Source organism: Cryptomeria japonica, chromosome 4 (genome assembly GCF_030272615.1).
Source record: "Cryptomeria japonica chromosome 4, Sugi_1.0, whole genome shotgun sequence".
Taxonomy (NCBI): Eukaryota; Viridiplantae; Streptophyta; class Pinopsida; order Cupressales; family Cupressaceae; genus Cryptomeria; species Cryptomeria japonica.
The window spans coordinates 183,139,918-183,166,805 of NC_081408.1; the positions used below are offsets into that span (position 1 = coordinate 183,139,918).

A 26,888-nucleotide genomic window follows, 5' to 3' on the forward strand; every position below is an offset into this window, starting at 1 on the left:
AAGTATAATGCTAAGTAGTGGCTAAAAGTGGTAAAGGGCAACCTTTTGAACTATGTGAAAGGGATCAAGGTTTTGAATTGACCCTCTCTAAACAATTCACCTAGTCCTAAAAGAAATGTGAAGTTAAAAATGGGAGAGTGGTTTCTATGGTATCTATAGAAACTATCATCATTGTGACTTGTTTATCCTTGGATGAAGTGAATTTCCCCAAAAAGTCAAAGGGGATCTATAAAGATGATTTCAAGAGATTCTTTAAACTAGGTGAACATATCTTAAGAATTTGAAGTGGTTACAATAGAGAAGACCTACTAAGGGTTTGCAAAGATGTATCACTCATTCTCATGAATTATTTCATGATGAACAAGAGATTCAAATGCTTCCACACCCAAATTTTCTCCATCTTGAACTATCTCAGGTATGACATTAAAATGAATTTCACATTCTGGGTTTGTTCCTCATTATCCTAATCAGTTGTTTTAGCTAAATCTAAGAATACTCTCCCTCTTCACCTAGGCTTAATTTTGAGGCTTTATAAATTTCACTTGGCTTTGAACCTATCTAGTGGGACCCCATTGATTCACTCTAGCCCCATGCCTAACTCTAACCTAGTTGTGGAGATTTCTATAACCCCTATTGTAAAAATTGACCCCAATGTGGCCTCGTCATCTAAGACTAAACTTGTCGCTACCCAGTTCAACCCTATTCATAAGCCCAAACTAGAAAAACCCCTACTCCAGGCCCTTCCAAGAAGTTGATTTGGTGAACTTTGAGGAGGAATAGGAATCAGAGGATTTGGACTCTTCCTTATCCATAGGTTCAAACTAGTCTTCCGCTAGGTCTGTGGAGAAAACCCCCTTCACCCCCTCAATAGGATTCCCTTCCCTAGTCCATGGTGTTTCAACTCTTAAGCTTGATTCCCTGCTTTGGATGATAAAGTAAATAGGCTGGCTAAGACTATTGACAGGCAAGATGTCTTAGTTCATTGACTCCTCCCCTAGATGAGTGTGTCCAAGAAGAAGATCAATAGGCTGGAAGCAATAATGGAGGTGCAGGCTCATGGTTACAACTACGAATTGTATGAAAATGATGAGAGGATCTAGAAGGATGCCAATGACATGGCAAGAAAACTAGCAATTTGGGATACTATGGAGGAGAAATGTAAGGAGGTTAGTACCAAAATAAATCACAGGGATAAGAGGAAAGATTTGGTTGAACTAAAGGAAAATTATGAGGCTCTCAAAAGAAGAGTTGTGAAAATGATAACTTTTAGGTAGGAAACGGTGATAAAGAATTATGCCTCTGTATGCAAACGAAGAGGAGATAGATGAAAGGAAGGAAAAGAGAAAGAGAAATCTAGATTCTCCCACTATGGTGTTAGACCCCTTACCTCTACTATCAAGGCTACTTTGGATTCTATAGCACTAGGCTTTGGAAAGGATTCTAACAAAAAGATGTCTTTTCCTCATAAAGTTAATTTTTTTATGTCATGAATGGAAAGATGATAATGCCCCCACTCAGTAGGTTATTCCTTTTTATCTTTGTTGGGTGGTTGGTATTTGGGTTTGTTTATTGTCTCTCCATGTAGCATTTTTGTTTTGGTTGTCTATTAGTTTTTGGCATTTTTTGGTCTTGGTTGTGGTTGTTGTTTTTTTGGCTGGGTGTGCACTCCTCATGATCTCTAGGTAGTGTCTCTTAATTTGTTATGTAAAAGGTTTGAGCCTATCTCTCTTTAATTAATCCAAACTACTTGATAGATAATACATATTAGGGCCAATAAGGATTGATACATCCACTTTAACTTTGAAAACTAGTGTAATCCCTTTAAGAAAATTCCTTAAAATATAATCTACCTCATCCTAACCATCCTAACCATCTAATAAAATTTTAATCACCCTAACCATGTCCACATAGTCCTAATTAAAAGTATTTTCCTCTAAACCTATCCAACCATTCTCCCTAACTATTTTTTGTAGTCCATCCAATTTACCTTCAAAAATATCTAATCTATTAGATCATTAATAGTTGAAGGATTTTAACTCTCTCCTAATTATCTAGTCTAATCCAAATACTTTTATGGATCAAAATCCTTCATATCTTTCAATGCAAAACTATAACCAGAGTATTCCATCTATCGAATATACTTCCAATATTAATCCTATACATCCATCTAATCATCCATTTATCAAAATCAAAATGAACATCCATTGTTAATTAAGGTCTTGACAAAATAAAATTGAACAATTCAATATTTTCTTTCGAACTTTGTCTATCTCAAATAGGCAATCCAAATGATCCTTGCTTAGAAATATATCCTATCCTAATGTATAATTGAATCGAATTCAAACTATTATCTAAGGTCTTGATTATTGAGTCTTGACCCATCTCCTTACTTCAACACATCATAATTCTAACATTGAATTTTTTTTTTTTTTTGAGACACCTTATTTTTTCTTCCTCTATGCATGCTTCACTTATTCAATATTTTATTTGACAAACATATGTGCAATTGGGAGCTAAAATCCTTTTAGTTAAATCATTCATCACATTTATTTGCTTGTCTATAAATGCCTCTCTCTAACATTGTGATACATATGTATTTATGAATCATCATTAACCACTAAATGATAAGAGTGCCCATCTCTTAGAATGCAACTAACTACCAATATTAAATTCAAATATAAGGAATATTAGATGGGTAACCTCACATGTAAACATAAGACTGAAATTAATGTTTATTTAAAAATTGTATATAATACCATAGTAGAAACATAAACAAAGTTTGAATAAAGAAGACATAAAACATCATAATTTATGAGGTATTTCCACCAAGTTCATTTTAGCTTCATTGTATTGAGGGATGAACTATTAAAAAACCATCTATGAAAAAATTAATTATATTTTTTCTTTTTATAGTTGCCATGTTCTCATACATACATGTTCATTAAAGAAATCAATGCTTAGAATGTATTTTGTATTATTCAAGATAAGAACATTGCAAAAATGATAATAATAGAACTAAATTGCCTAAAGTGCACCAACTGGCAGGAACAATTCTAGTTATTATTATGTTGCCTTGATAGACATTTAGTTCCTTTTAATTAAAAGATTGATCTCTTTATCTAAATAGATTAATACTTCAAATATAATGAAAGTGAAAGACTTTTACTCTCTAGAAATACAAAATTTAACTTATGAATATGCTTGTTTCGTAAACATGCATGAAAGAAAATAAAGACAATGTAGAATGACGGAAAATGACTCACTCAACAATAAATGGTCTTTGCTTGGTAGCACTCTCATCAATGTAACCAAACAAAATAGCATGCCAAACCTTTTAAAAAATAATAATGCCTACTTTTTAATTTAATTATCACCTCTTTCTATAATGGCACTTTCTTAGATTTTAAAATAAACACTAGGATTGGTTTAATGTCTGCATATTAAGTTGTCTTGTTATCAATGACAAAATTTGTCATAACAACAATAGTAGGTATTTATGCTAAGAGATGGATAGTTGTCAAAGAGTTGCTAAATAATAATTCATAAACAAGAAAGTTTCAAGATGATTTGACTACAAAAAAGAGAAGAATCTTTGTCAAATTTTTAATATTGTTGTCCTTTAATTCATACAAGTCAATTAAACGGAAATTGGTAACAGCAAAATGAATTATTCTCAAACATCGTCCAATTCAACTATTTAGAATCAATTTTGACTAATGTATTTTTTAACAAATATTTATCACATCGTGTTATAAATTGAAAGTAAAATTATTATTGATTTTTCCACCATTAAATAAAATGAATTAGTGATGGAAGAACGAAGGAAAGAATAGAGCGTCGCAAGGAATTAATGGATTATTAAATATACGCGTATCAGCTTCTATATTTTAATATATTGTAAGTGATAAGAAAATACACTCTATCCACCATACTGGACTAAATCGTCTTAAGAAAACCTCCACTGTTCTATACATGGTAGAGAAAAGTCATATGATTCTTTGCTACTACGTAGCATGCGACTCTAATCATCTTTTATATTTATATAATTTTAAATCTAATTTAATACCGCCATTGAAACAAATGCATATTGATCACAGTTGACGAATTTGTCTGTGTGATCCATCCTAACGAAAATCTAACAACCATTATTACACAATTATGGGTTTAACAATTCTAAGGAACGCGTAATCTTAAGAGAAACAATTATACTATTCCACTCATTCCCCCAATTTTCCTTATAAATACCTGGTTCTGGTATGCTCAAATCATATCAAGCTTATTTACATTCCGCGCGAGAAATAAAAACATTAACTATTTTGAATAATATCCTTGTTGAGGTTGAATCGATACAACACCTATAGTCATCCTCGTTGAGGCTTAGCTGAATTGAAATTAAGACATTAATTATTTTGAATGATATGATTATGCGTCTTATGTAATTTATACAATGTAGAAATAATATAAACTTTTTTAATTATTATCCAAGCTTCCCTGAAACCCCCAATGATGCAAGCAGGTCTACTCTTCCGTCAGCAAGCTCCACCAGATGCACCAGTAGCTTGCAATCGGTAGAGCCAATGGAGACAAAAGGCTACTTAATATCAAGCTTGAAAAAGCATACATGTGAGAATTAATTATTTAATAAAATCTAATATAAACTTATGATATGATAGTGAGTATTCACACAATAACCAACATCATAAGTATAATATTTGAAGGAGAATTAAAATGAATAAGTAAAAAGTGTTGAACCACCATATTTAATGTATAGATTTTATTCCTATATCTAAAACAAAGAACATTCGATATTTCATCAAATTATTCATATTAAAGAACATAAAAGTAATGATACATCACGGCCAAGATTAGAAACAAAAGTAGAAATCTATATTGTTTGCTTGATAGAGATATCTCACATGAACTCATATCCTGGTGTTGTAATGTTGATATTTTATATTTAATCCAAAAAATCAAAAGTAGAAATCTAAAATCATCCTTTAATTGACTTCAAATTTTTGAACAAAAACCTCGACTGATATTCCCAACACTAAAAGCTCAATAATTCCTTGTAAAGATATATAAAGAATATGATCTAATTTTTTTAGATTTCTTTGTGAAATAACATGGAGTAGATTATTCCAGCAATGAGTATTCTCTATACAAATAAAAAATCTGATCAAAACCACAAATTTGTATAATTACAGCAGTGAGAAGGTAGATTAAGAGGATTGAATCAATAGAATTCGCATTAAAAACCATCATGATTTGCAAATTTTAAGTTTTTGATCAAATGTTGTTTTGTATGGAGAAGAGATGGCTCTCATTCTTTCATAAGGAGACCCTATGTGAATGGTTTATTCTATTTCTATACATTTAATATGATGACATCTTTTTTGCATGAACAAATCTTATGTTGTGTGTGGTACATATTTTATATAGTCTTATTATCCTTATTATATGTATAAATCTTATTATACTTTTTTCTAATAAAGATGATTTTCTTTTGGTACTATTGTATTAGATTTTAATTTATATATTTGTATTATTTTTTATTTTTTATTCATGAAAGGCTCTATCCATTAATTTACAATATATATAATCCATTGCAGATTGAAACTTAATTTTGTTGAAGGTATTTCTAGATTAATAAGATAGAATCCATTATTGATTAGCAATTTTTATAATATCTACACAATTTACAGTACTTCGGAAAAAAAATGAAAAAATGACAAAATCTAATCCCAACATTGCAATCACTAAAATGTATTTATTTGTACTTTCTAGAATTTAAAGCTTAACCTTTGTTGTAAAGCCACACATATTTAGGAACACACATCTTTTAGGGGCATGATTATAAAAAATTAGATAGAACTTTATAACGATAAGCTAAATTGTATGACTAGTTTCATTCAATTGGCCTACATGATTTAGTGACAAATCTATTCTAAAAGGGGCATCTTATATTTAATGACTTTAGTTTTTGTTTTTATAAAGAAAATGACTTCAACACTTCAAAGACATTGAAAGAGATAAAACATGTATATTACATATTTGCTTCAATGTAATATGATTTATCTTTTATATAACTAAACTTTTTATTTTTTGATCAACCAAGGGCTGAAGCGCAATTTATTAATAATATCTGTAAATGCATAATAAAAAGTTTTTGGCATTATACAACTAAACTTTTTATGGTGATTAGTAATATTCAAAAAAGTATTATAAAATAACAATTTATTTTGTAATAAATTAATTCAGAGAAATATATTTCAAATGATATAATAATTATGTTGAGTTAGAATTTCTATTTATAAAAATTTCAATCTACATTATGTGGATAAATAACTTAAGAAATGTGAACAAATGATCTATGAGAAATTGATTCTAAATAGATTGATACATCCATTCAATGTTTAGAATGACACATTATAGATAAATATTTATCATTAACAACTTAAATTTTAAAATATAAACATTGCATTATTTTAAAATATTATCATTATAAAAATATAGAACAATCATTAAAAAAATTAAAAGCCTAAAACTAAAATTTCTCATAAACAATATACATTTTAGTTCTGAATCAATTTGAATGAATACAATCCAAATTTAACTCTTAAAATGTGACAAAAGTTAATCATTATGTAGGAGTAATGAATGATCCAACTATAGTACAAAATATAAAGAGGGAGGAATTAAAGCATTTTTCTGATTATGCAAATGGATTTTAGAGCATTGAAGAAACAAGAGCTCTTAATGGAAGAAAGCATACAACAATTAAAATCATGTGAGTGGTTGAAGTTGTACAACTATACATTTTTAATGCAATGCCCCACGAGGAAACCCCGAAGGGATTAAGCTAAAACACAAGAATAGAGTGCAAATAATTTTTTTTTATAAATTAAACACAACACAATGATACAACGAGATATCATAAGCTCGGATAACATAGCGGAAGACTCAAAAACACCTAAAGAGTTTCCCAACGCGATCTCACCTCGCATTAAATAATCCAATTAAGCCGATTAACTTAATGACAAGATAATACTTAAACAAGGATAAATTCTTTCCATAAGATAAAAATATAGATAACATGATAAGGTTCATCCATTGAGGTTAAAAGTATAGGTAACATGATTAAGTTCATCCAATAAAATTTAACCATACATTACGTTCAAACTTTTCATTAAAACATAAGTCATGCATCTGATTTCATAACGTACTTTAATTTCATCATAAACTAATGAATACTTTCCATGCATACTTAATTGCATTATCAATAACTGAATACATTCCATTATTCTAATCTACATTCTTTCATGATCCCAATTATTGCATTTAATAAGCTAACTACATACATGCATTTAAGATTAACTTCATCTAAACCACATTATATATTCTAACATAATGTCATCCATACATGCTAAATAAAAAAGGAAACATAAGAACATAAACATCACATAACACCAAAATGATATCAGAGTTCACCCCTAGTGGGCTACATCTCCGGGTCTACTCAACTACAAGACCCCTCTAATAATAAAAAAATAGTGAAGAATACATAAGGTTTGCATCATTACAATCCTTCCATCAAGGCGTACATAAACCAATAATACATACCACCACATCGGTCAAATAAATACATGAATGATCCTCGAATAGGAAAGGATCCAACTGAACATAATAGGAAGCAATTACAAAAGATCAACTGGAGCATTCACGAAACTAAATCTTCGCAACCCAAAGTCTAACATGAATATCAGGTTCTCACAAGGGCATAAATAACAAGATGACTCCACAAAATTTCTCCTATCAAAGACAACACAACAACAGACTAACGAACATAAGTGACAAGTGTCATCACATAACTTGGTATGGTTACCATGGTAGGTCTTCGTAGGTTCCGACCCCATCCACTGGGTTACCCTAGCAACATATTCTGAACCTCCAACCCATACAAGCATCATGTGGACCCAACACTTCCTTTCGTGAAGACAAGGTTGATGGTTTGCCATTTCAGGCCTTCTCACTACATGTCGAGTCTATAATAGCACTCATCCCATACGTGAGGCACAATTAACTTACTTAGTGATTCATTAACTAACTCTCTAATATGCTATTAGGTTAGCACTTATTTAGAGACACTTTTGATGGGTTACCTAGCAACCACTTTGGGCACAACCCCCAATCGAAAGCCACTTTGCCAAATGACACTAGACTATACTCAAACGAACTCCTAAACCAAGGAATACACAAGGTCAAGCAAACGAAGTTCAATACGGTGGGAATACCCACTTGGTCAAACAAGACTTCATACGAGGTGCACTGACTGACGGTACTCTAACTAGAGACCTGACCAACTATGGTCAACCACGTATCAACATTCAACACCCGCATAAAGGAAATGACCGAAAACCACACCATCACAAGAAAATAGTAAAAAAAAAAGATCAAGGACATAAGAAGGTGCCCAAATCAACATACAACAATGTCCAACAATCACAATCAAGGACTTGCCATTTCTTAACCAAATGCAAATACAGAAAATTAAACATGCATGGGCATAGATTGGAGAAGACAATCTTCTTTCCTATTGTTTACACACAACAATCGATCCAGTTTTCTAAAGGATCTAAGTTTTCAAAATACAATAACAGAAAAATTACCATTACAAGATAAATTCAATACCACAATTGCAATAGTGCAATTTTGCCTATTTCCCAATACAGAGAAAAATATAAATTAAACAATTTATTTTACTAAATAAAAATATCATTTACTTACCCAATTTTTCAAACGATACATTATTTAATTCCCAATATTTCCAAATAATACATTATTTAATTTCCAATATTTTAAATAGTATATCATTTAAATTTTTTAAATACTGAATGATATAATATTCCATTTTCTAATTACTCAATTACTATATTATTTCATTTCTAAAATTTCAAGATAACCTATTATCATTTAATTTCTCAAATAATATATTCTTGAATAATATATTATTTAAAATTTACCAAATAATATATATATTTTATTTTCAAAATTTTCCAAATAAAATATATTATTTTATTTTCCCAAATAAGATACTTTATATATATATATATATATATATATATATATATATATATATATATATATATATATATATATATTAACAATTTAAAACTTTTAAACAAAAAAACCAAAAAACTTTAATACTCTTTTAAACACCCCCCCTCCCCCCCTTGGGAAATCCACGGGCCCCACCACGTGGGAACCATGTGGTCACCTCTTCCTTTGGGAAGGGGCTGTGGGGACCATGACATGGTCTCCCTACAGCCATGGCTGTGTGGAGACCATGCCATGGTCTCCACGCCATGGTCTCCATGCCATGGTTCTCCCCATGGCTTGCGGAAGCCACGACTCTCCCCAACCATGGGTCGAGACCATGGCTCTCCCCCCAAAGCCCTAAAATAACATTGTTTAATAATTTTTTTTTCAATTTAATATTTCCAAGAATTAACAAAAGATCAACATATACAATTATTTATAAAAAGAAAACACCAGAAAGCCCCAAATACTGAGACTGGTAAAATTCAATCATTCTTCCACCTCCAATCTACCAAGCATAGCAAAGATCTCATTTAAAATTGAATTTTGATACCATATGTTTGGGATTTAAAAGAAATCTAATTGTAAACAGCCAACTCCCAAATTTTAATTTTAAAACAACCTGAGCAACCAAAATTTAAACTTGAGGTTGGAAAAGAAGACAAAGAGGGTTTGGATTGGAGATATAATTACAACTCTTTCATTTTCCCTAAATAGATGAGATTTTTAATCTTCACAAACAAATTTCTACAAAATCAAAACAAATTCTTTTAAACAAAGAAGCCAACGAAATAAACTAGAGACCTACCTGATTCAACAATCCTGGAAAAGATTCTGATGAAGAGCCCAACCTGCAAGCTCAAGAAATCCTCTCTTCTGCAAAATCCCCAAATTTTCATTCCCCAAAATATTTTTTTCAAAAATACTCTCCAAAATAATCCTCCCAATATTTTTCGAAAACCTAGGTTAAATGGGAAAAGTTTGACCAAATATTCATTTTTGGATTTAAAATATTTTCATTTAAAATAAAATCCCAAAAATCATTCTTTCAAACTATATCAAATATATATTAAACTTGTTTTTCTAATTAAAATTGATTTTCTTAAATAATTGAAATCAACCTTTCTATTTCCAAAATGACAAAGAGATTAAATTAATTCTATTTCAAATAAATTTAATCTTTCCTTTCAAAAGAACATAAACTGAATAAATTCATCATTAAGATTAACCATTTAATCGAACTTGCTACCAACTTGAATTGAGCAATTCCAATTAATGATTATTCGCATAAAAGGGAGCCTATTTAGTTTAGTCCCTAAACTACTAATGTGTAAACACATATTAAATCAAATTAAATACTAAAGATTAAATACTCAATTTAACTACACACAAAACACGCAACCCAAGAAAGTCAAACAAACAGACGACCTCCATACCCAACCAAAGGGGATATTGACGGACGACTGATGACGCTCACTGGAGCACGACTAGGGTCAAATGGGGGTCTTACGATGACCTAATCCAATTCTCTAAGGACCAAAGAGGTACACTCAAACCTGCAAATCTAGGTGGAGACAAACCTCGTACCTATATGGTACTATGCCTGCAATCTCTTGCAACCAAGAGTCATACATGCATAGGTATATATATAATGAAAGTGTTAGCCCGAAATTAATAATACGAATCAAGTGAACAAATAAACTTACATAAGATTTGATGCGAAAAATACATTAACAGGTACACACAATAATCATAACATTTGAGTATAACATTATAACATGGTAAACTAACCAGGGTCAAACCGAGATTAGAATTTGATTAGGGCAAGGGTACTACATTTCAAACCAGCAAAAAACTCTAGTGAGGTTATGCGTAGAATGAAATTGGGGTGGGATTCATAGCTTTCAACTGATCGACAAGGAAGATCACATATATTAGCCAACTGCCATCTCCATGAGGACTAGGGGTTGGCATTATGTAGCCTCGAGAGAAAGGTAAATAATAGCTTGCTAAAATGGGTTTCCCCCATCCATGATCAATCTCATACAAGCGAAAACGCAGCCCAGAAGACACCACAAATATTGGTTCATCTTCTTTTACAAAATCCCTAGGAATCACAATTGATGGCTTGGACATCTCTACCAAATCTACTAAACTTTGAAAATACTATTCATTTACTGCCCTATTTATTGCATCATGAATTAGCTTTGCAACCCAACTATGTGGTTCCTCCTTGATGGTACCTGCATTAGCTGTAGCAAAAGTTGTCGATAGAACATTTCCAAAGTAGTTAGCGGGCATTCCCATCTTCTTTAGATGAGAGCGACCATCTATAGCAATGCGTATATTACAATTTATTGTGTCCTTTATCTCTTGGCATTGTATTAACAATTTCCAAAAATAAGCAGAAAAAAATTCTAATTTGCTAATATAATTGTTGCCATGTTTTTTTGCACGGTGTTGGAGCTTTTCTATATCTTTGGCACCAAGATAATAGATTCTACTGGCTTTGCGAGGCTCAGGGATCTGTTTGATGGGTTGTTGTAAAGACTGCAGTTTTATATACATTTTGTCAATTTCTGAATAACAATTTGGAGGATCTCTAGGGACTAGAATGTAGCGCGTAAAGCTTGTTATGGACTTGATTGTTTCGTTTCTGAAAAACATTTTGGCAGAGAATGCATCTGTAACCCTGTGATCGAATGTACAACCCACAACTATCCCAACACAGCTAAACTCTGTTACCTGTAATTATAGCACATATATGATGGTTAAATTTCTAATTTATTTGGTAGTTTGAGAAATGATAAAAGTAAGAGATAGAATATTAAGATTAAATGCTGTCAATGATATTGATATAAAACTTAATGAAAATGTTAAACTTTGAAAGATTAAACCATAAGACTATCAAAACAAAATGAAGAAGACTATTTAGTGTGTAAAGAACTTGAAGAAACCCCAAGAAAATTTTGTTAGTAAAATCTTATACGAGCAATAAGGATGGATGATATTAAATTGGTTTCGCTATCAGAAACCATGATTATTGCATTTAACAGCTGAAACCACAGGAATATATATTTTTTGCATTTCAAAGTCTAACTTAATAAAAAAATTTGGAAATAAATTAAAAAATACAAACAAAGCTCACTAGATCCATGCATTAGATAAAGTCATTTTCTAATATGAAAAATAAAGTAGAAATTAAGGTAGTATAGATTTAATGTTATAGATAAAGTCATTTGTTGTTAGTAGAGAGTTTCCAAATCAGCATCTTCACTTATATTCAGAGTGGTGATCAGTTTACAAAATCAATTTCACTAGATGTGGTAGTTAGTCGAATGCCCCCTCAAATTAAACTTGAGAAAATTCAAACTGACTCTAATATCAAATATAAATTTTCTATTACACCAATACTGTAACTGTTAGTGAGCTTCAAAATCAATTGCCAAAACTGTTGTGCGTAATTCAACAGACAGGAAAGTGGTGGTGTGGAATTCATGATAGGATGTATCACATAGATAAAAAAATAACTAAGTTATAAGGCATGACACATAAATTGAAAGAAGTCATCATAAAATCGAAAGAGCCAAACAAGTTGCTTAAAATTTTTATGCATATGGTATAATGATTTACCTGAACAGAAAAACATGGAGTGCCATTTCCTTAAGAGTCCTCTGAAAGAGTAGGAGGGACAAGCGTGTCGGCCACAGCAACAATGCGGTTGTAGAACTCCACTTGAGCAAGAGAAGTGACCAATCTTCCAGCAAAAGCATCAACACCCTTGTTATTGCAAACCAGCTCTGTATCCCCAACACCATTACTGACCAATCTTCCAGCAAAAGCATCAAAAGACACGAAAGCCTTTGAGAGAGAAATCTTGAGATTAGACACAACAGACGTAATAGAAATCTCAGAGGGTTTTTCATAATAGAATAAAACATGTACGCCAAAAGCAGGGATTGTTAGATCTATGTTGCTGAAAGGAAGAACATGCTCCTGAAAGGAAGATCTATGTTGGATTGGTAGAGCGGGCAATACAATTTCTCCCTCTACTACCTCTACGTCGTAATTTCTAAAAACTGCCATTACAGAAAACTCACTCAAAAATAAAAAAGATAAAATTGTATTTAGATTTTAATGGAATGGGACCAGGATGTTTGAATGAATTTGTATCCCTCAATTCTTAATACCAAATAAGAGAAGATCAATTATCCATAAAAATACTCGTACCTACAGCCTCAATCTCTGAGACAACTAATCTTTGAGTCTAAACTAAGGAAGATTAATTATCCTTACAGATATTAAAGACACTCAACCCAAGTGACTCATACCTTCATAGCAAACTACAGAAAAGCGAGATATATTTATAGCAAACTAAAGAAAAGCAAGATATATTTACCGATCAACAAAACTGCAGGTACAAAATCAAGAGAAAAACAAAGATAAATCAAATGTTGTCAATATGTTTGTGGATATATAGACTTAATGTTTATTCATGCCCACCTAAGTAGGGACTAAGAAAACTGCCGTAAGCAAAAAACAACGATATATCGAAAGATGTGATTGAGGTGAATATATTTTTTGGTTTATAGACCGAAAAAATTATACATTTCGAAGATGTTTTGTCAAACATGGTGTGTTGCAGTTAATACATTTTTTGGTTTATAGACTGAAAAAATGATCAGTCTAACGATGATTACAAATTTACACATTTCGAAGATGTTTTGTCCAAAATGGCGTGTTTCCGTTAATAGCGGGATTTCCAACACGTGGCACATTGTAGTTAACGCACTGGCCGTGTAAAGTCTTCCCACGACTGGAATCTCAAAAAGTCAACTAAATTCTATTGGAATGGGTTTGACTGAACTTATGACCGAGTCAAAAACTTCTTATGCAGGCCTGGAATTTGACGGTCACCCCTACTGTCTTATGAAAGTCTTAGGACGATTTGATCATTTTAATTTCTTTTATTTCATGTTAAAAATAAATAAATTGATTGTCAAAAAATTATTTAATTTATGAATAATTTTATATAAAATCTTTTTATTTAAATACTTTTTATTATTTTTATCAATAATATAAATTAATTATTAATTAATTTATTTTTAAGCTGATAGGTTTTTAGTATGGGGTTTTTGGTCTTATTTTTATCAATAATACAAATTAATTATTTTTTTATTTTTAAGCTGATAGGTTTTTAGTATGGGGTTTTTGGCCGGAAAATTGTCAGCCATCCCGGAAAAGAGATTTCCGATCATTTTTTGTGGGAAGTTGGTCATCGGTTTTAATTAATTGATGCTTGCTAATGAAATTATGTCTTGGAGGCGACCTTGGGAGTGGTTGTGTTGTTTGCCATGCTGGGAGCTTTATTGGCAAAAACATCTCTGGAATTCAATGAAATTTGACTCCAATGTGTGGTTTATTTTTTACATTGTGATTTTAGGCATTATTGGTAGCCCATTATCTGCTTTGCTCAAGTCGGTATGGAGTGTGCCAGCTATTATTTCTAAAACTGGTGAATTTTTTTTTTGGTCTACAACTTTTTTATACCATTTATGCACTACAAGGACAGATGGTGTTGTGAAAGTTCTTCATTTGGAGGAAGGGGGTTCGTATAATATTTTTGCACACCCAAATTGGTTTTCTTCCTCATATTTTCAGAACACCCAGATGAAAATCGCATGCCATCGTGTTGATTATGTCCTTTACAATTCGTGGGTTGAGAGAGATTTGCCCTAATAATGCATCTTTTGATTCATAGTTCTTGCATGAGTCAACTTTGGTCTTAATTCATTGCAATCTCATCTACTATGAATGGACAAAGTTTCAAGGGTAGGACAAGACATAAAAGGCGCACTGCAATAAGTAAGTCAATTTCAATCTCTTTCATTTCTAAATTTGGATTTTTTGAAATAGGTATATATTTCATCTAGATATAGAATTTATCTTATACATTTCAACAGAGCACGTTGACTAATATTCTCCATTTTTAGGGATGATGATATAATAGCACACATTCAAAAAGAAATCCTAAACCCTAAAACTTGGAAATGTTTACACAGCCCCCAAAACTAACGCTGATTAACTTTTTAGTCAATACCGGTTGTAATGTGTCCAGAACTTCTTTGGTCATAAGTAGAATTTGTTACATGAAAAAAAATTCCCATTACAAAGTATATCTACAATTGCATATAGATATCAATATAATTCATTGCAAATGATCGAAGCTGCTTGAGAAAATGTGCTACATGTCTAAGCAGTTGAGATCCATCAGCCTTTCAGATTATTGATTGATTGGTTTATATATCCTCCATTTGTTTGGAACTTGACCATTCTTTTAATTTCTCTCACCTAATCAAGCACCTCTATAAGATTTATGTCAGTTTTAAGATTTGAATCGAAGTGATACCAATTTGGAAATAAATAGTTTCTTTCTAAAAAAATGTGTAGATAAAAATAGTGAAATCTTGAAGTAGCATAGTAGCATCCTTTATTCAATAGTAACTACTTCAGTTGGATTCTTTACACTTTTTTTATCGGTAAATTTCCCTTGAAGGCAAACCTTTGTCTTGTATGCTACAGTTTAGAGGTGTCTCTTCCACTAATTTTACCTAGGACTAAAACCTGGCCTCATCCATAGATCAACTTAGATGTCACTATCAATCTGAGAATTTGGAAATGGATCTTCACAATGAGATACCAATGGTCTAATCATTTGAGCAATTACTATGTCTAATATTGTAATGTAAATATGATGAGGGAGATGATAATGTGCATAACTTCCAAAATACAATAAAATTTCAACCCATCAAACTCTTGGATATGTTGCTCAGGTCTAACTATGTAAGAAGTTGTGTGGATTAAAAGCCTCTTAAAGATAATTAGAACATTATCCTTTTCCATATATGGACTTTTACTCGATGTTATTCTTAATTTAAAGATGGTTCTATATTGTCAAGGAGATCTTCTAGCTGACACTTATGCGTGGTAGTAAACTTCATTCGCAATCTGTGATAGGAAATTAGTCCGTTATGGCTTTAATCTCCCTCGAGATTCTTTCTCGGATCAAATTTATATAGAAAAACACCCATCTCACAAAATAATTGAACATCATGTCTATCTGTCAAATTAGTGATTTGAATATGAATTTAAAATTTCTTTACTATTTTTACTATTTAACTTCCAGAGTTTATGTGTCCACATTTTTCTACATCATTTAATCTAGGCATACATATATATGTGGGTTCCTTTGCTCAGGGTTTGATATTTTCCAATTTTTCAATGTTTAGTTTCTGTTATGTTTAGTTATGTTATAGATCATGGCCAAAAATTTTATTCGATGTGTTTAGTGTTGGCAAACATGCCCTTTAATGGTAGAAAATCAAATGATATATTTATGTCCATTAATAATCCATCTTATACAATGATTAACTGTGATAAATCACATTATTTAGTAGCTTTACGCTTCTATGCTTTTAACTACCCTTTCCTGGTATGATGCATAGCACCTAGCAAGCGAGATATGAGTAACTCACCTTAATGGCTTTGAATTGACACTTTATGCAACTAACACACAAGGTCCCAAATGAGATTCAAACATTTGCGACTGTGACTGAACTCATGATTCTTCACTAGGATTGTTCAAAATAATTGACATTTCTTTCTCAAGAAACAACTAAGTTCATACTTGATTTGTTCAAAATCTCAGATAAAATATATAGTATGGTTTACAATCTTAGGTTCATATCTATGAGGATTTAATGGGATTTTCAGCCAAAATTCTTTTTCCCTTTTCTTGACATTTCTATCGACATTTGGGAGTTGTATCAATTAGCAAAACAAGGAAGTGCATGATATAATCAAGTGACAAAATCTTCCATTCTATTGAAGAAAAGAGATGTAATCAATTTGTGACAAATAGTGGGATGAACTGGATTGGTTAGGAGTACAATGCACTTGTTCAGTGTTGAGATCATGATCTTAGCTCTTTGGTAGCCTATTGGTGTTCTTCAGGGTGTTGGAAAATTTATTGGTTTTTGACACGATCTTACTATACTAAGCATTGACGTGGATTTTGTTTAATTTGAAGTTTTTCCAAGGGAGACTTAAAATTACATCTATCTGGTTTAAGACTTGTGGAAGTTTTGTGGTTGATTATTTTTTATTAATAGATTATCCTAGAATATGGTAGCAAAAATATGCAGATGGTGTGATTGACAAAATTCCGAGGCAGTTAATTTTTGTTCAGATTTTCGTTGTCTGTTATATGCTTGGGACATAAACTTGTGAAGTGCAATTAAATTAGTTTTGAAGAATTCTCTAGTTATGTGTTCTAGTCACAAGCTGATATGAAAATAAATCAGTAGTGTAGAAATTATGATATAAAAATAGTTAATAGTTTATAGTGAGTTGTGCTTAATACTTATCAATGGTGTTGATTCACAATTTTTGAGCCCTTTTAAGATTCACGAATAGACTTACTACTTCTAAAGATTTCTTACATTTCCTTGAACCTAGAAGGAGTGTTGTTAGGCATCTGAAAGGTACTTTTGTTACCACATTTATTAAATACATTTGTCATACTCTTTTCAAGTTTAAGGCTCTAACATGTGCAATTTGCAATTGATAGCTGAACGCATTAAGACGTTTGCCTACTCACACCTCTGATTGGATGTCCTCATTGGCTCCTGCTCTTATAAAATAATTTGGGAAATATGTAGGATTTGAATTATCAATTTAATTTACCATTTTTTATATTTTTGTAGATGCTAAACCATGTCTGTCTTGTTGACATGATTATACAGGAGATTGATTACATTGGGTTCATTTAGTGTTACAACCAACCTGTATGATTTGTAGCAAAACAACTGTCATGCAATTTTTCATTGAGGTTTGCCAGAGTGACATTGTTTTTATAATTTATTTGTTAATGATACAAGTTCATTTTCACTAGGCTATAATTTTGAGACATGGATGAAAGGAAACACATGGCTTTCTGTTTAATTTGCTTTTGATTTTTCAAAACATCCTTACATGTGTAGAAGAGTTAAGTCCTTGTACAAGTTAATTAAAATAGTCATACGTATGGATAATATTTACATCTTATGTATTTAATAAAACTTGTATCTAATATGGAGCTCTGATTTTAAGATTAAGTATGCAAACTTTTGAAGTTATTTACCGACTACACTAATTTGGTGTGCAACAAATTAAGCTGTTGTGTGACACCTATGCCACATCCTCAATTATGATTGGTATCTATGAATGACTAGAATATAGCTATATATTAGAACTATGAAATCAAAATATTTTTTTGTTGAAAATTGTGTATTCGTGATTCAATTAAAAAATATGTTTTCTTCGCTTGCATGTTTCTAAATTTGCCTTTTAAACTTTGTCATCAAATGCTATCGATCTTTTCTACCATCATGGGGGTTTTAATTTGTGCTATCAACTCATGATTTAAATACTTACTATAATTATGTTAAGATACAAAATGTACAGTATTTCAAGTTTCAACTACATTGCATCACTCTACCTTAACACTCAATAGCTTTTTCCATGATGGGAAACCCAAATTCATTTTTCTTTTTGAATATTTATACAATAGAGAATCATAGAGAAAGGGGCTAACATGACCATAGACATAATCATAAAAAGAAAAAACATCAATTTACAAAATCAGTAATTTAAACAAGATCTAAGCAATACTTATCATCATATCAGCTCTAACAAAATCAATTTCATTTGTATTGAAGGCCATGTCAACATGCTAGCATGAATTGTAGCTTGCAAGTAGATTTTTTCTGATTCTATACAAGAAAAAATAAGAAGTTATGGCACTAGGAAGTTCTTTGCTAAAGTGGTATTTGAATTTGCTATCAAAATTGAAATAAACTACTACTAAAGATGCCACAATTTTCTATTTTTTTGTCGAAGACAAATGGAATATTTTGTAGACCTTTTATGACTCATTCTTCTTTTTTGAGTGTAGAAATATTTTATATAATGGTCTACTACAACAAGCCAATTCATCCTTGATATTACCGTCCAAATTGTTTCTTCATTTGCATTAAATTGAGGAACTAACTGGTACAATTTAGCTTTAGTAACAATATGTCATTAGAATCAAGGGGTTATCAGCGAGATCACCTTCATAAAACATTGCATTAAAGATATAATAAACACCTTTACTAAGAACCCTATGCTGGATAAAATTGACAAGCTCTTGAGAATGACTCAAAAATTAAATGAAGATGTGAGGGTTATGAAAACCAAGTATGAGTCAAGGATTGATGATTTGGAAAAGAGCATGGAGGAATTAAAAGGCAATCTCAGGGGTCTGGTGTAAATAAGAAAAGAGGCTATGAAAAATAGGGCAGAAGGTCTTAAAAAGGTAAAGGAGAGAATTGTTGTTCAGAAAGTCCAGTTGCTCAGCAGTATGTCGCCTTTAGTTGCCAAGTCGAAAAAGAAGAATTTGGAGATAAATTTATAGGGGATGGATATGTAGGTTTCAACTGGACCATCTACCAAGACTAGAAGTGGGAACTAGAAGAGGAGCTCCACGATATTCATCATGGAGGAGCTCAAAGAAATAAATAAGAATGTAATCTAGAAAAATTTTGAGCTCATGCAAGCTCTTGGTTAGTCTTTTGTTAGTGTTGATTGGTTGTTTAGATCAAATCTCCCTACTTCTTTTTGGGTGTTGAGGGGTGTTTCCCCTATTTGTATTATCATTTGGATACTATTTGTACTCTGGTTTGCTACTGGTTTAATTTTTTGTTGTTTGGATTTGGGTTTCGAGTCCCTATAAAACCCGTTTTATCTTAATAAAAAATAATGTCATTAGAAGGTCTCTCCTCATAAACATTATTTTTGCATTTTTTCAAGCTTTGATCTTGAATCCATATTCTTATGCAAACCCTTGTTGATTGAATCTTATTCGCCCATTTTTGACTTGGAAAAGATGGGAGGGTGTATGTATCACCAAACCATTTGATGTCTTGCGAAAAATTCTCCTCTTTAGGCCAAATTGAAGAGTATTTAAAGGAGACAAAACCCTAATTTATCATCTCTTTTAGAAGTAGGATGATTGGCTTATGTTCAGAGGCGAGATTTGGAAGAATTTCCATAAGGGAAAGCTAGAATGTCTTCAATAGACATCCAAAAATCAAGAATCTCTCCAACCTGGATACTATATAGGCTGATACGATCGTCCTATAGGATCAATTTTATAATGATATAGACATGATAAATTATCAAGAGAATATTTAGATTTAATATTCCAACATTTCAAAGTGTATCTAATTCATTTTGAGAGATGCAAAAGCGACTTAACTATTGCTTGACCATCTCTTATATATTTTTTTTTAAAAAGACATCAGAGCTTGTTTCGTTTGGTTGAATTGAGAGATGTAGACACATCTTAAACTGCACGCCATATTCATTTTTTTTATATTCATTTTATTAGTGAAAAGGCATTGAGGCCTTTTTTATTTCGTTGAATTGAGACACAGAAGTAGCTTAACAAACTACTTAGGCATCACTTATAATTTTTTTTGTCAAGGTTTATTGAAGCTTGTTTTGTTTGGTTTGAGTTCAGAGATTTGGAAACAACTTAATATATTATTTTATCATCTCTTATGTATTTAGATTTTTTTGGTTTGGTAAAATCAAGAGACATAGACACATTTTTGGTTGCATCTCTTATGAAAAAGCATTAAGACGACTTAGGTTTGGCTAAATTGAGGTTTATATGGCTCCCCATGGTATAGATACAACTTAATCTACATATCTTATACATTGAGGCTTTTTGGTTTGGCTGAATTGAGATATGCAAAAACAACTTAATTTGCTGCTCTATCATCTCATATGCATTTTGTTTTGAAATTGCATTGAGGCCTCTTTGGCTTGGTTTACTTAAGTGAGGTAGAAATAGTGTGGTATGCTATTTAATCACCTCTTACACATTAGAAGGAATTGATGCCTTTCTGGTTTGGTATGATTGAGAGATACATTATATGCATACTCATGAGATTTTTAAATCTATTTGATAGGACACAATATTTTATAGATCTCCATTTTCTTTATGAGTTATTTGTTTTAGGTTATGCTTTTATTATTCGACAAGGTGGTTGATGGTAATGAAGACTATTGATTTTTTATTTAAAATCAGTGAAACTTTTAGTGGCTAATATTTATCAATTGGCTATTTTTTGAAATTTTGGAATCAAAATTTGTCTAATAAGTTCAACTTTTAATGTCCCTAATCACCACATTTTTGCAAATTTTTATTTTAGTGTTTTTTTAAGTCGCCAGAGAATTTATTATATTAATTTGTTTTACCTCAAATATTCACCACAATATTCCATACATGATTTATTTTATCATAACTATTAGTTAATTTAGGGTTATATCAACATTCTTTAGTTGCCATCATTGATTTAAAATATAATCTAATGACCTTCATTGTATTCCATGACGTAAATTGTACCTACAAGTTGTAATGCTCGTGGGGTTTGAAATTGCTTTTGAATTGTTGACCTTAATGAAAATCAATGGTCTGAAAGTAATTTTTGATCCCATGAGTATTACAAATTGTTGGTACATTTTATCTCACAAATACAAAGAGGGCTATTAGATTATTTTAAATTAATGGTAGAGACTAAATAAATTAGAGTCTACCCCTTAAACTCATTACTTTTCTATAAAAAATAAAAAATTCTAATGAAAGGATTTGCAATAGTAATTAAAGCATACTATTAATATTTCCAAGATTCGCCAATATTTTCTACCTAAAAAAAATGATACAAAAAAAGTTGCCAATAAAATTAATATATTTCTTTAAAAAAAGAAAGATTCGCCAATAAAAATTATTATTATTTAAAAAAAAAAATTAAACATTCACCAAGATTTTATATAATTTTTTGAGAAGTGGTTTCTTAAAGTTATCACTGTTTAAAATGTCTATCGATATTTCATAATTAATTTAAATTTAGAAAATAATGTTTTAGTTTTTCTAATTTAGAAATAAGTGTTTTTGAAATAAAATAAATAAATAAGGTTTATTTAAAATTATTTATAAGATCACTATAATGGCAGTCCTCTTTTGTGAGTATAGTCGGGCTCTTTACTTTTCAATGGCCTCCATTCTAAAGATGACGCATAACGCGTTGTCTAGAACTTGATTTGCAAGCATTGACTATGATACTTATTCCTTAGGTTGTACCTCTTCAAAACACAGTGCACATCTCCCTATCTTGGTAGTTCTGGACTACAAATTTCCCCGTCTTGGTACTTGTGGATTGCAATGGTTTTGTGTGTGCTATTCTGCAAATAAGGAAGTGTGCCCACTGTAGGTTTTATTTTGACATCCCTACGTTCTGTTGGCATAAGCAATCCGACCTCCTTTTTAGGTTATTCATTAAATAATCCCACCTTCTACAACTCTACCAAAATGTTTATGCCAATTTATACCCAAGAAATGTTCCAATTTATTTCTCTAAATATAACGTCTACTAACTGCAATATAACATAATGTCTCATAATATATCATTTTTTTGTTTGTTATGAACTAAGATAATCGCACGTGTTGATTTATAGGTTGTGCATAAAAAGTTTGGTAAATTGTTCATGCAACAAAAGTTCCTTTTATCACATCAAAAATTAGGGATAGTTGCATTGCCCGTTTAATTCCTTCTACTGAAGCATTGTATGCTTTTACAATAGATCAAAATATAATATCTAACTAGAATATAATCTTTGTGTACACAGCTACATAAAAAATAGTGGATCTCTCCTCAATGAAGGATTAGCGTGGAGGTCGTGGTGGTGAATAAAATATCACCCCAAGCTCAACCGGTGCTATGAAGGTATATCAACATTGATGAGTATGAATAGAAGTGTAAATAGTAACCATTTATGCGGTGTGGATATGTAATTAGTTTCCTTCTTTGATTTAATTTCCATAAGGCCCTTTTTCTGAATGTTCTCAGCAAGGGTTTTTATTTAATTTCCATAAGCGCCTCTAGGATTTTGTGTAATGATACTAATATTTGATGAGAACCCAGATTCTAGTCTCTTCGAGCAGAAATATTTGTATAATACTATTTTTTATTTTAGGTATGTGGCATGAATATTACAAGTATAAATCTTGTGTGTGTTTCTATCATTTATATGACCGAATAGATGAATTTGGCATAGCTAGATAGGCTATGGAATATTTTTATTAGATACGTTATGTGGGTTTGTGTCATTTACTACTTTAAGAGATAAGTCTATTTTCCATATTTGTATTGCCAAGGCTTAACATTCCTACTTAGGATTGTTGTGCATACAAGGATTAAATAAATAAATTTGTTCATTTCAAGATTCATAAAAGCTTTCTTCATTGTTTGCTCACTGATGTATGCTTTTTCTATCTCATTAAGAAGTTTTAATAATCACCATTCTACAAATTTGTCTTAATGTGCTCACTTCTTAAATAGGTTGTGGCTATTATTTTGTCACGACCCGTTTTTGGACAAATAAGTTTTAGGCTAAGGTATTTTGTTAGGCTAAGGTATTTAGTTAGGCATTGATATTTGACAATATGATCTTTGATGACATTATTTTTGATATTTATAATGCTGCATGACATTAATAATATTTGATACTTGACTATATGATATTAATGTGATTTGATATTATTGATGGTAATTTGAATTTAATATTAATTTTATGTATCATGATGATCTGTTTTTTTTTTGCCGAGTGTGAGGTGGATGTAGGGTCGATCGTTGAAGGCAGACATATGACCGAGGAGGGGTCTCCTAGCTCATTGGCAGTAACCCACAGAATGTAACCTATGCATACACACACATATAATAATTAAACGAATTAATTAAATAATAAAATTATTTTAGGAAGTCAATAATAAATAAAATATTAAATTTAAACTAAAAAGTTAGAAATAATAAGTTTATAAGTAAAAGAATTAAAATATTAATTCAAATTTAATGACTTATTATTAAAATTTAAATTCAAGCATGTTTCAAAATTAACACTTGAGTTACAATTTGATGGAGAGTTAACTCATTGAGACTCTAGTTCAACTTTTTTATTTGCAAGAGTTTTGCTCCTTAACTGGCTAATCAACCTAGTCCAACTCTTGATTCCATCGATCTAGATCCAGGAATATTGGATCAAATTTCTCTGCCAAATCAATTTAAATAAACAAATGCTCCTTAACTGACTAAACGACCTAGTCCAACTCTTGATTCCATCGATCTAGATCCATGAATAGTGGATCAAATTTCTCTGCCAAATCAATTTAAATAAACAAACCCAACCAATAAACGGGGTGTTAGATCTCTCTCTCTCTCTCTCTCTCTCTCTCTCTCTCTCTCTCTCTCACACACACACACACACACACACACACTCATACATACAATTCTTTCCTCCATTTTTTTTGTAATCAATCTACATTAAGGGTTGAGTGAAATTGGTTTGCATAAGGAGAATCGTTACTAATTCTCCAATCCTTTTTACCCTCTCCTAAAGTTTTTCAGAATTTCAAATGGTGATTTGGGGAAAGAAGTCGATTTCTGCAAGAATGAGGCGACTTGGGAGAGCGTGATTGACAAGAATACCACGTGCTTCACTACTTCTCACATTTTTTAGTAGTCAGGGAAGCGTTTCGAACTGCCTAAGGGTGGGGTCAACTTTGCTTCTTTTTGCCTCTCCACTCATCATGCGATCTTTTAGGGTAATTATTTTATTTTTCATTGTTTTCTACTACTTAAATTTTTTGAATAAACAAATTCTCCTTAACTGGCTAATCAACCCAATCCAACTCTTGATTCCATCGATCTAGATCCATGAATAGTGGATCAAATTTCTCTGCCAAATCAATTTAAATAAACAAACCCCGCCAATAAAAGGGGTGTTAGATATCTCTCTCTCTCTCTCTTTCTCTCTCTCACATACATACGATTCTTTCCTCCATTTTTTCTATAATCAATTTGCATTAAGGGTTGAGTGAAATTGTTTTGCATAAGGAGAATCTTTACTAATTCTCCAATCCTTTTTACCTTCTCCTAAAGTTTTTCAGAATTTCAAATGGTGATTTGGGGAAAGAAGTCAATTTCTGCAAGAGTGAGGCGACTTGGGAGAGCGTGATCGACAAGAATACCACGTGCTTCACTACTTCTCACATTTTTTAGTAGTCAGGGAAGTGTATCAAACTGCCTAAAGGTGGGGTCAACTTTGCTTCTTTTTGCCTCTCCACTCCTCATGTGATCTTTTAGGGTAATTATTTTATTTTTCATTGTTTAATACTACTTAATTTTTTTGAAAGCCATCACGTATATAAGCAATGATTTGAGTTCTTTGGAGTTTTGTTAGCAAGTTAAATCGATTTCACATGGGTAAGATCATACCCTCCTTTCCTTTGCCATTCTCTCCACAAATCTATTGGGTGACATTCTTCCTCTCAGCACCCCTTAGATTTTTATTTCTTTGTAGATTCCTCTTAAAATTTTCTTGTATTGACTTGATTGTGTATTTTTCACTGAAGCTGGAAATTGGTTTTCTTTGAAATCAATGCATTCTTTTAGGTAAGAGATTTCTTATTTTACATCACAACCCTTTCACAATGATTGGAAGTCATATTAGTTAAAACTCATATAGCAGAATCCTATCCTGAGACCAAAATTTATAGAAAAAGTCGAATCCCTCAGCTATTTTATGCCTTTTCTAATTTTATTAGATTGTTTGATATATATATATATATATATATATATATATATATATATATATATATATATATATATATATATATATATATTACATGAAATAAAATAACTATTTCAGCTGTATGTGATTCTAAATTTCTTAAATTATGTAAGATTAAAAGAAAAGGGTGAAATATGAAACTTTACCTTAATAATTAATGAGTTATCTAGGAGGGGTAATTTTGTCTATCTATGATGGATGCATTGGAAATATGTACCTGATTATGGGATAAACCAAAGAAGGGTGTTTATACCTATCCCAACAGGGTTAAATTTTGCCAAATACTTAGTTAAATTTTCTCCTTGCCATAACACATGTAGCTAAGTTCAACAATTTGGTTGTTAGATACCACATGCACGCACAGGTTCCATTCTTGAAGGTTGATGCCGGTTTTCTAGAATACTCCGTCATGAGGGACGAGAGCTTATCATGAGCACTGGGAAGCATAATCCTCGTTTGGTTGGGTGGATAAAATTCCTAGGTTATATGTTCATCTTCCAAATTGCAGATGGAGGTGAGTTCAATGGCAAGGAAGACACTACATCTGGTGACAAAGAATTCATATTATGATATTATAAAATCTCATGCATTGATATATATTATATTATTATATTTTGTAAAATTGACCATTGTGGTTTCATTATCAAGCTATGTAAGCTATATAAGATATGTAAAGGGCCTATGAGTCCTCCTATCAAAGATGTGATAGGAAGTCGCTAAGAGAATTCAAGTAACATGAAAGAAAGAAAAATACCAACTCACTAGCCTACTAACATGTGTCCTATGTGTGCATGACTTGTAGATCATGTGTTTTCATGCTTATCTTTCATTTCTTGATTGCTTCCTTAATTTTTTTTTTCTTTTTTTTCTATGTATACTTTAGTTATATGCATGAAATATTGCTTATGTGGTCTTCTGATAAGTTATCTTTTCCTTATGAATTCTCAATGCTTAGATGGATTTAACAATGTTAATTTAAGTTGATTAGTTAACTTAATCATAGCACATTTATCACATAT

At 31.3% G+C, this 26,888-nt stretch overlaps 1 protein-coding gene across 1 annotated transcript; it reads right to left on the reverse strand.

Moving 5' to 3' along the window:
* Positions 1 to 11,262: 11,262 nt before the first annotated feature.
* On the reverse strand, positions 11,263 to 13,182 carry LOC131028131 (coniferyl alcohol acyltransferase-like). Its single transcript, XM_059219004.1, has 2 exons — positions 12,790 to 13,182; positions 11,263 to 11,841 (listed from the first exon to the last, which is right to left on the reverse strand). The coding sequence occupies exons 1-2, from the start codon at positions 13,180 to 13,182 to the stop codon at positions 11,263 to 11,265; spliced, it is 972 nt and encodes a 323-aa protein (XP_059074987.1).
* Positions 13,183 to 26,888: the final 13,706 nt, after the last annotated feature.

Excerpts from the sequence above, each read along its gene's own strand:
- LOC131028131 (XM_059219004.1), bottom strand. The coding sequence starts at position 13,182 with ATGGCAGTTTTTAGAAATTACGACGTAGAGGTAGTAGAGGGAGAAATT. Across the intron at positions 11,842-12,789 it reads TTGCTGTGGCCGACACGCTT|GTAACAGAGTTTAGCTGTGT; the intron begins GTCCCTCCTACT and ends CTATAATTACAG.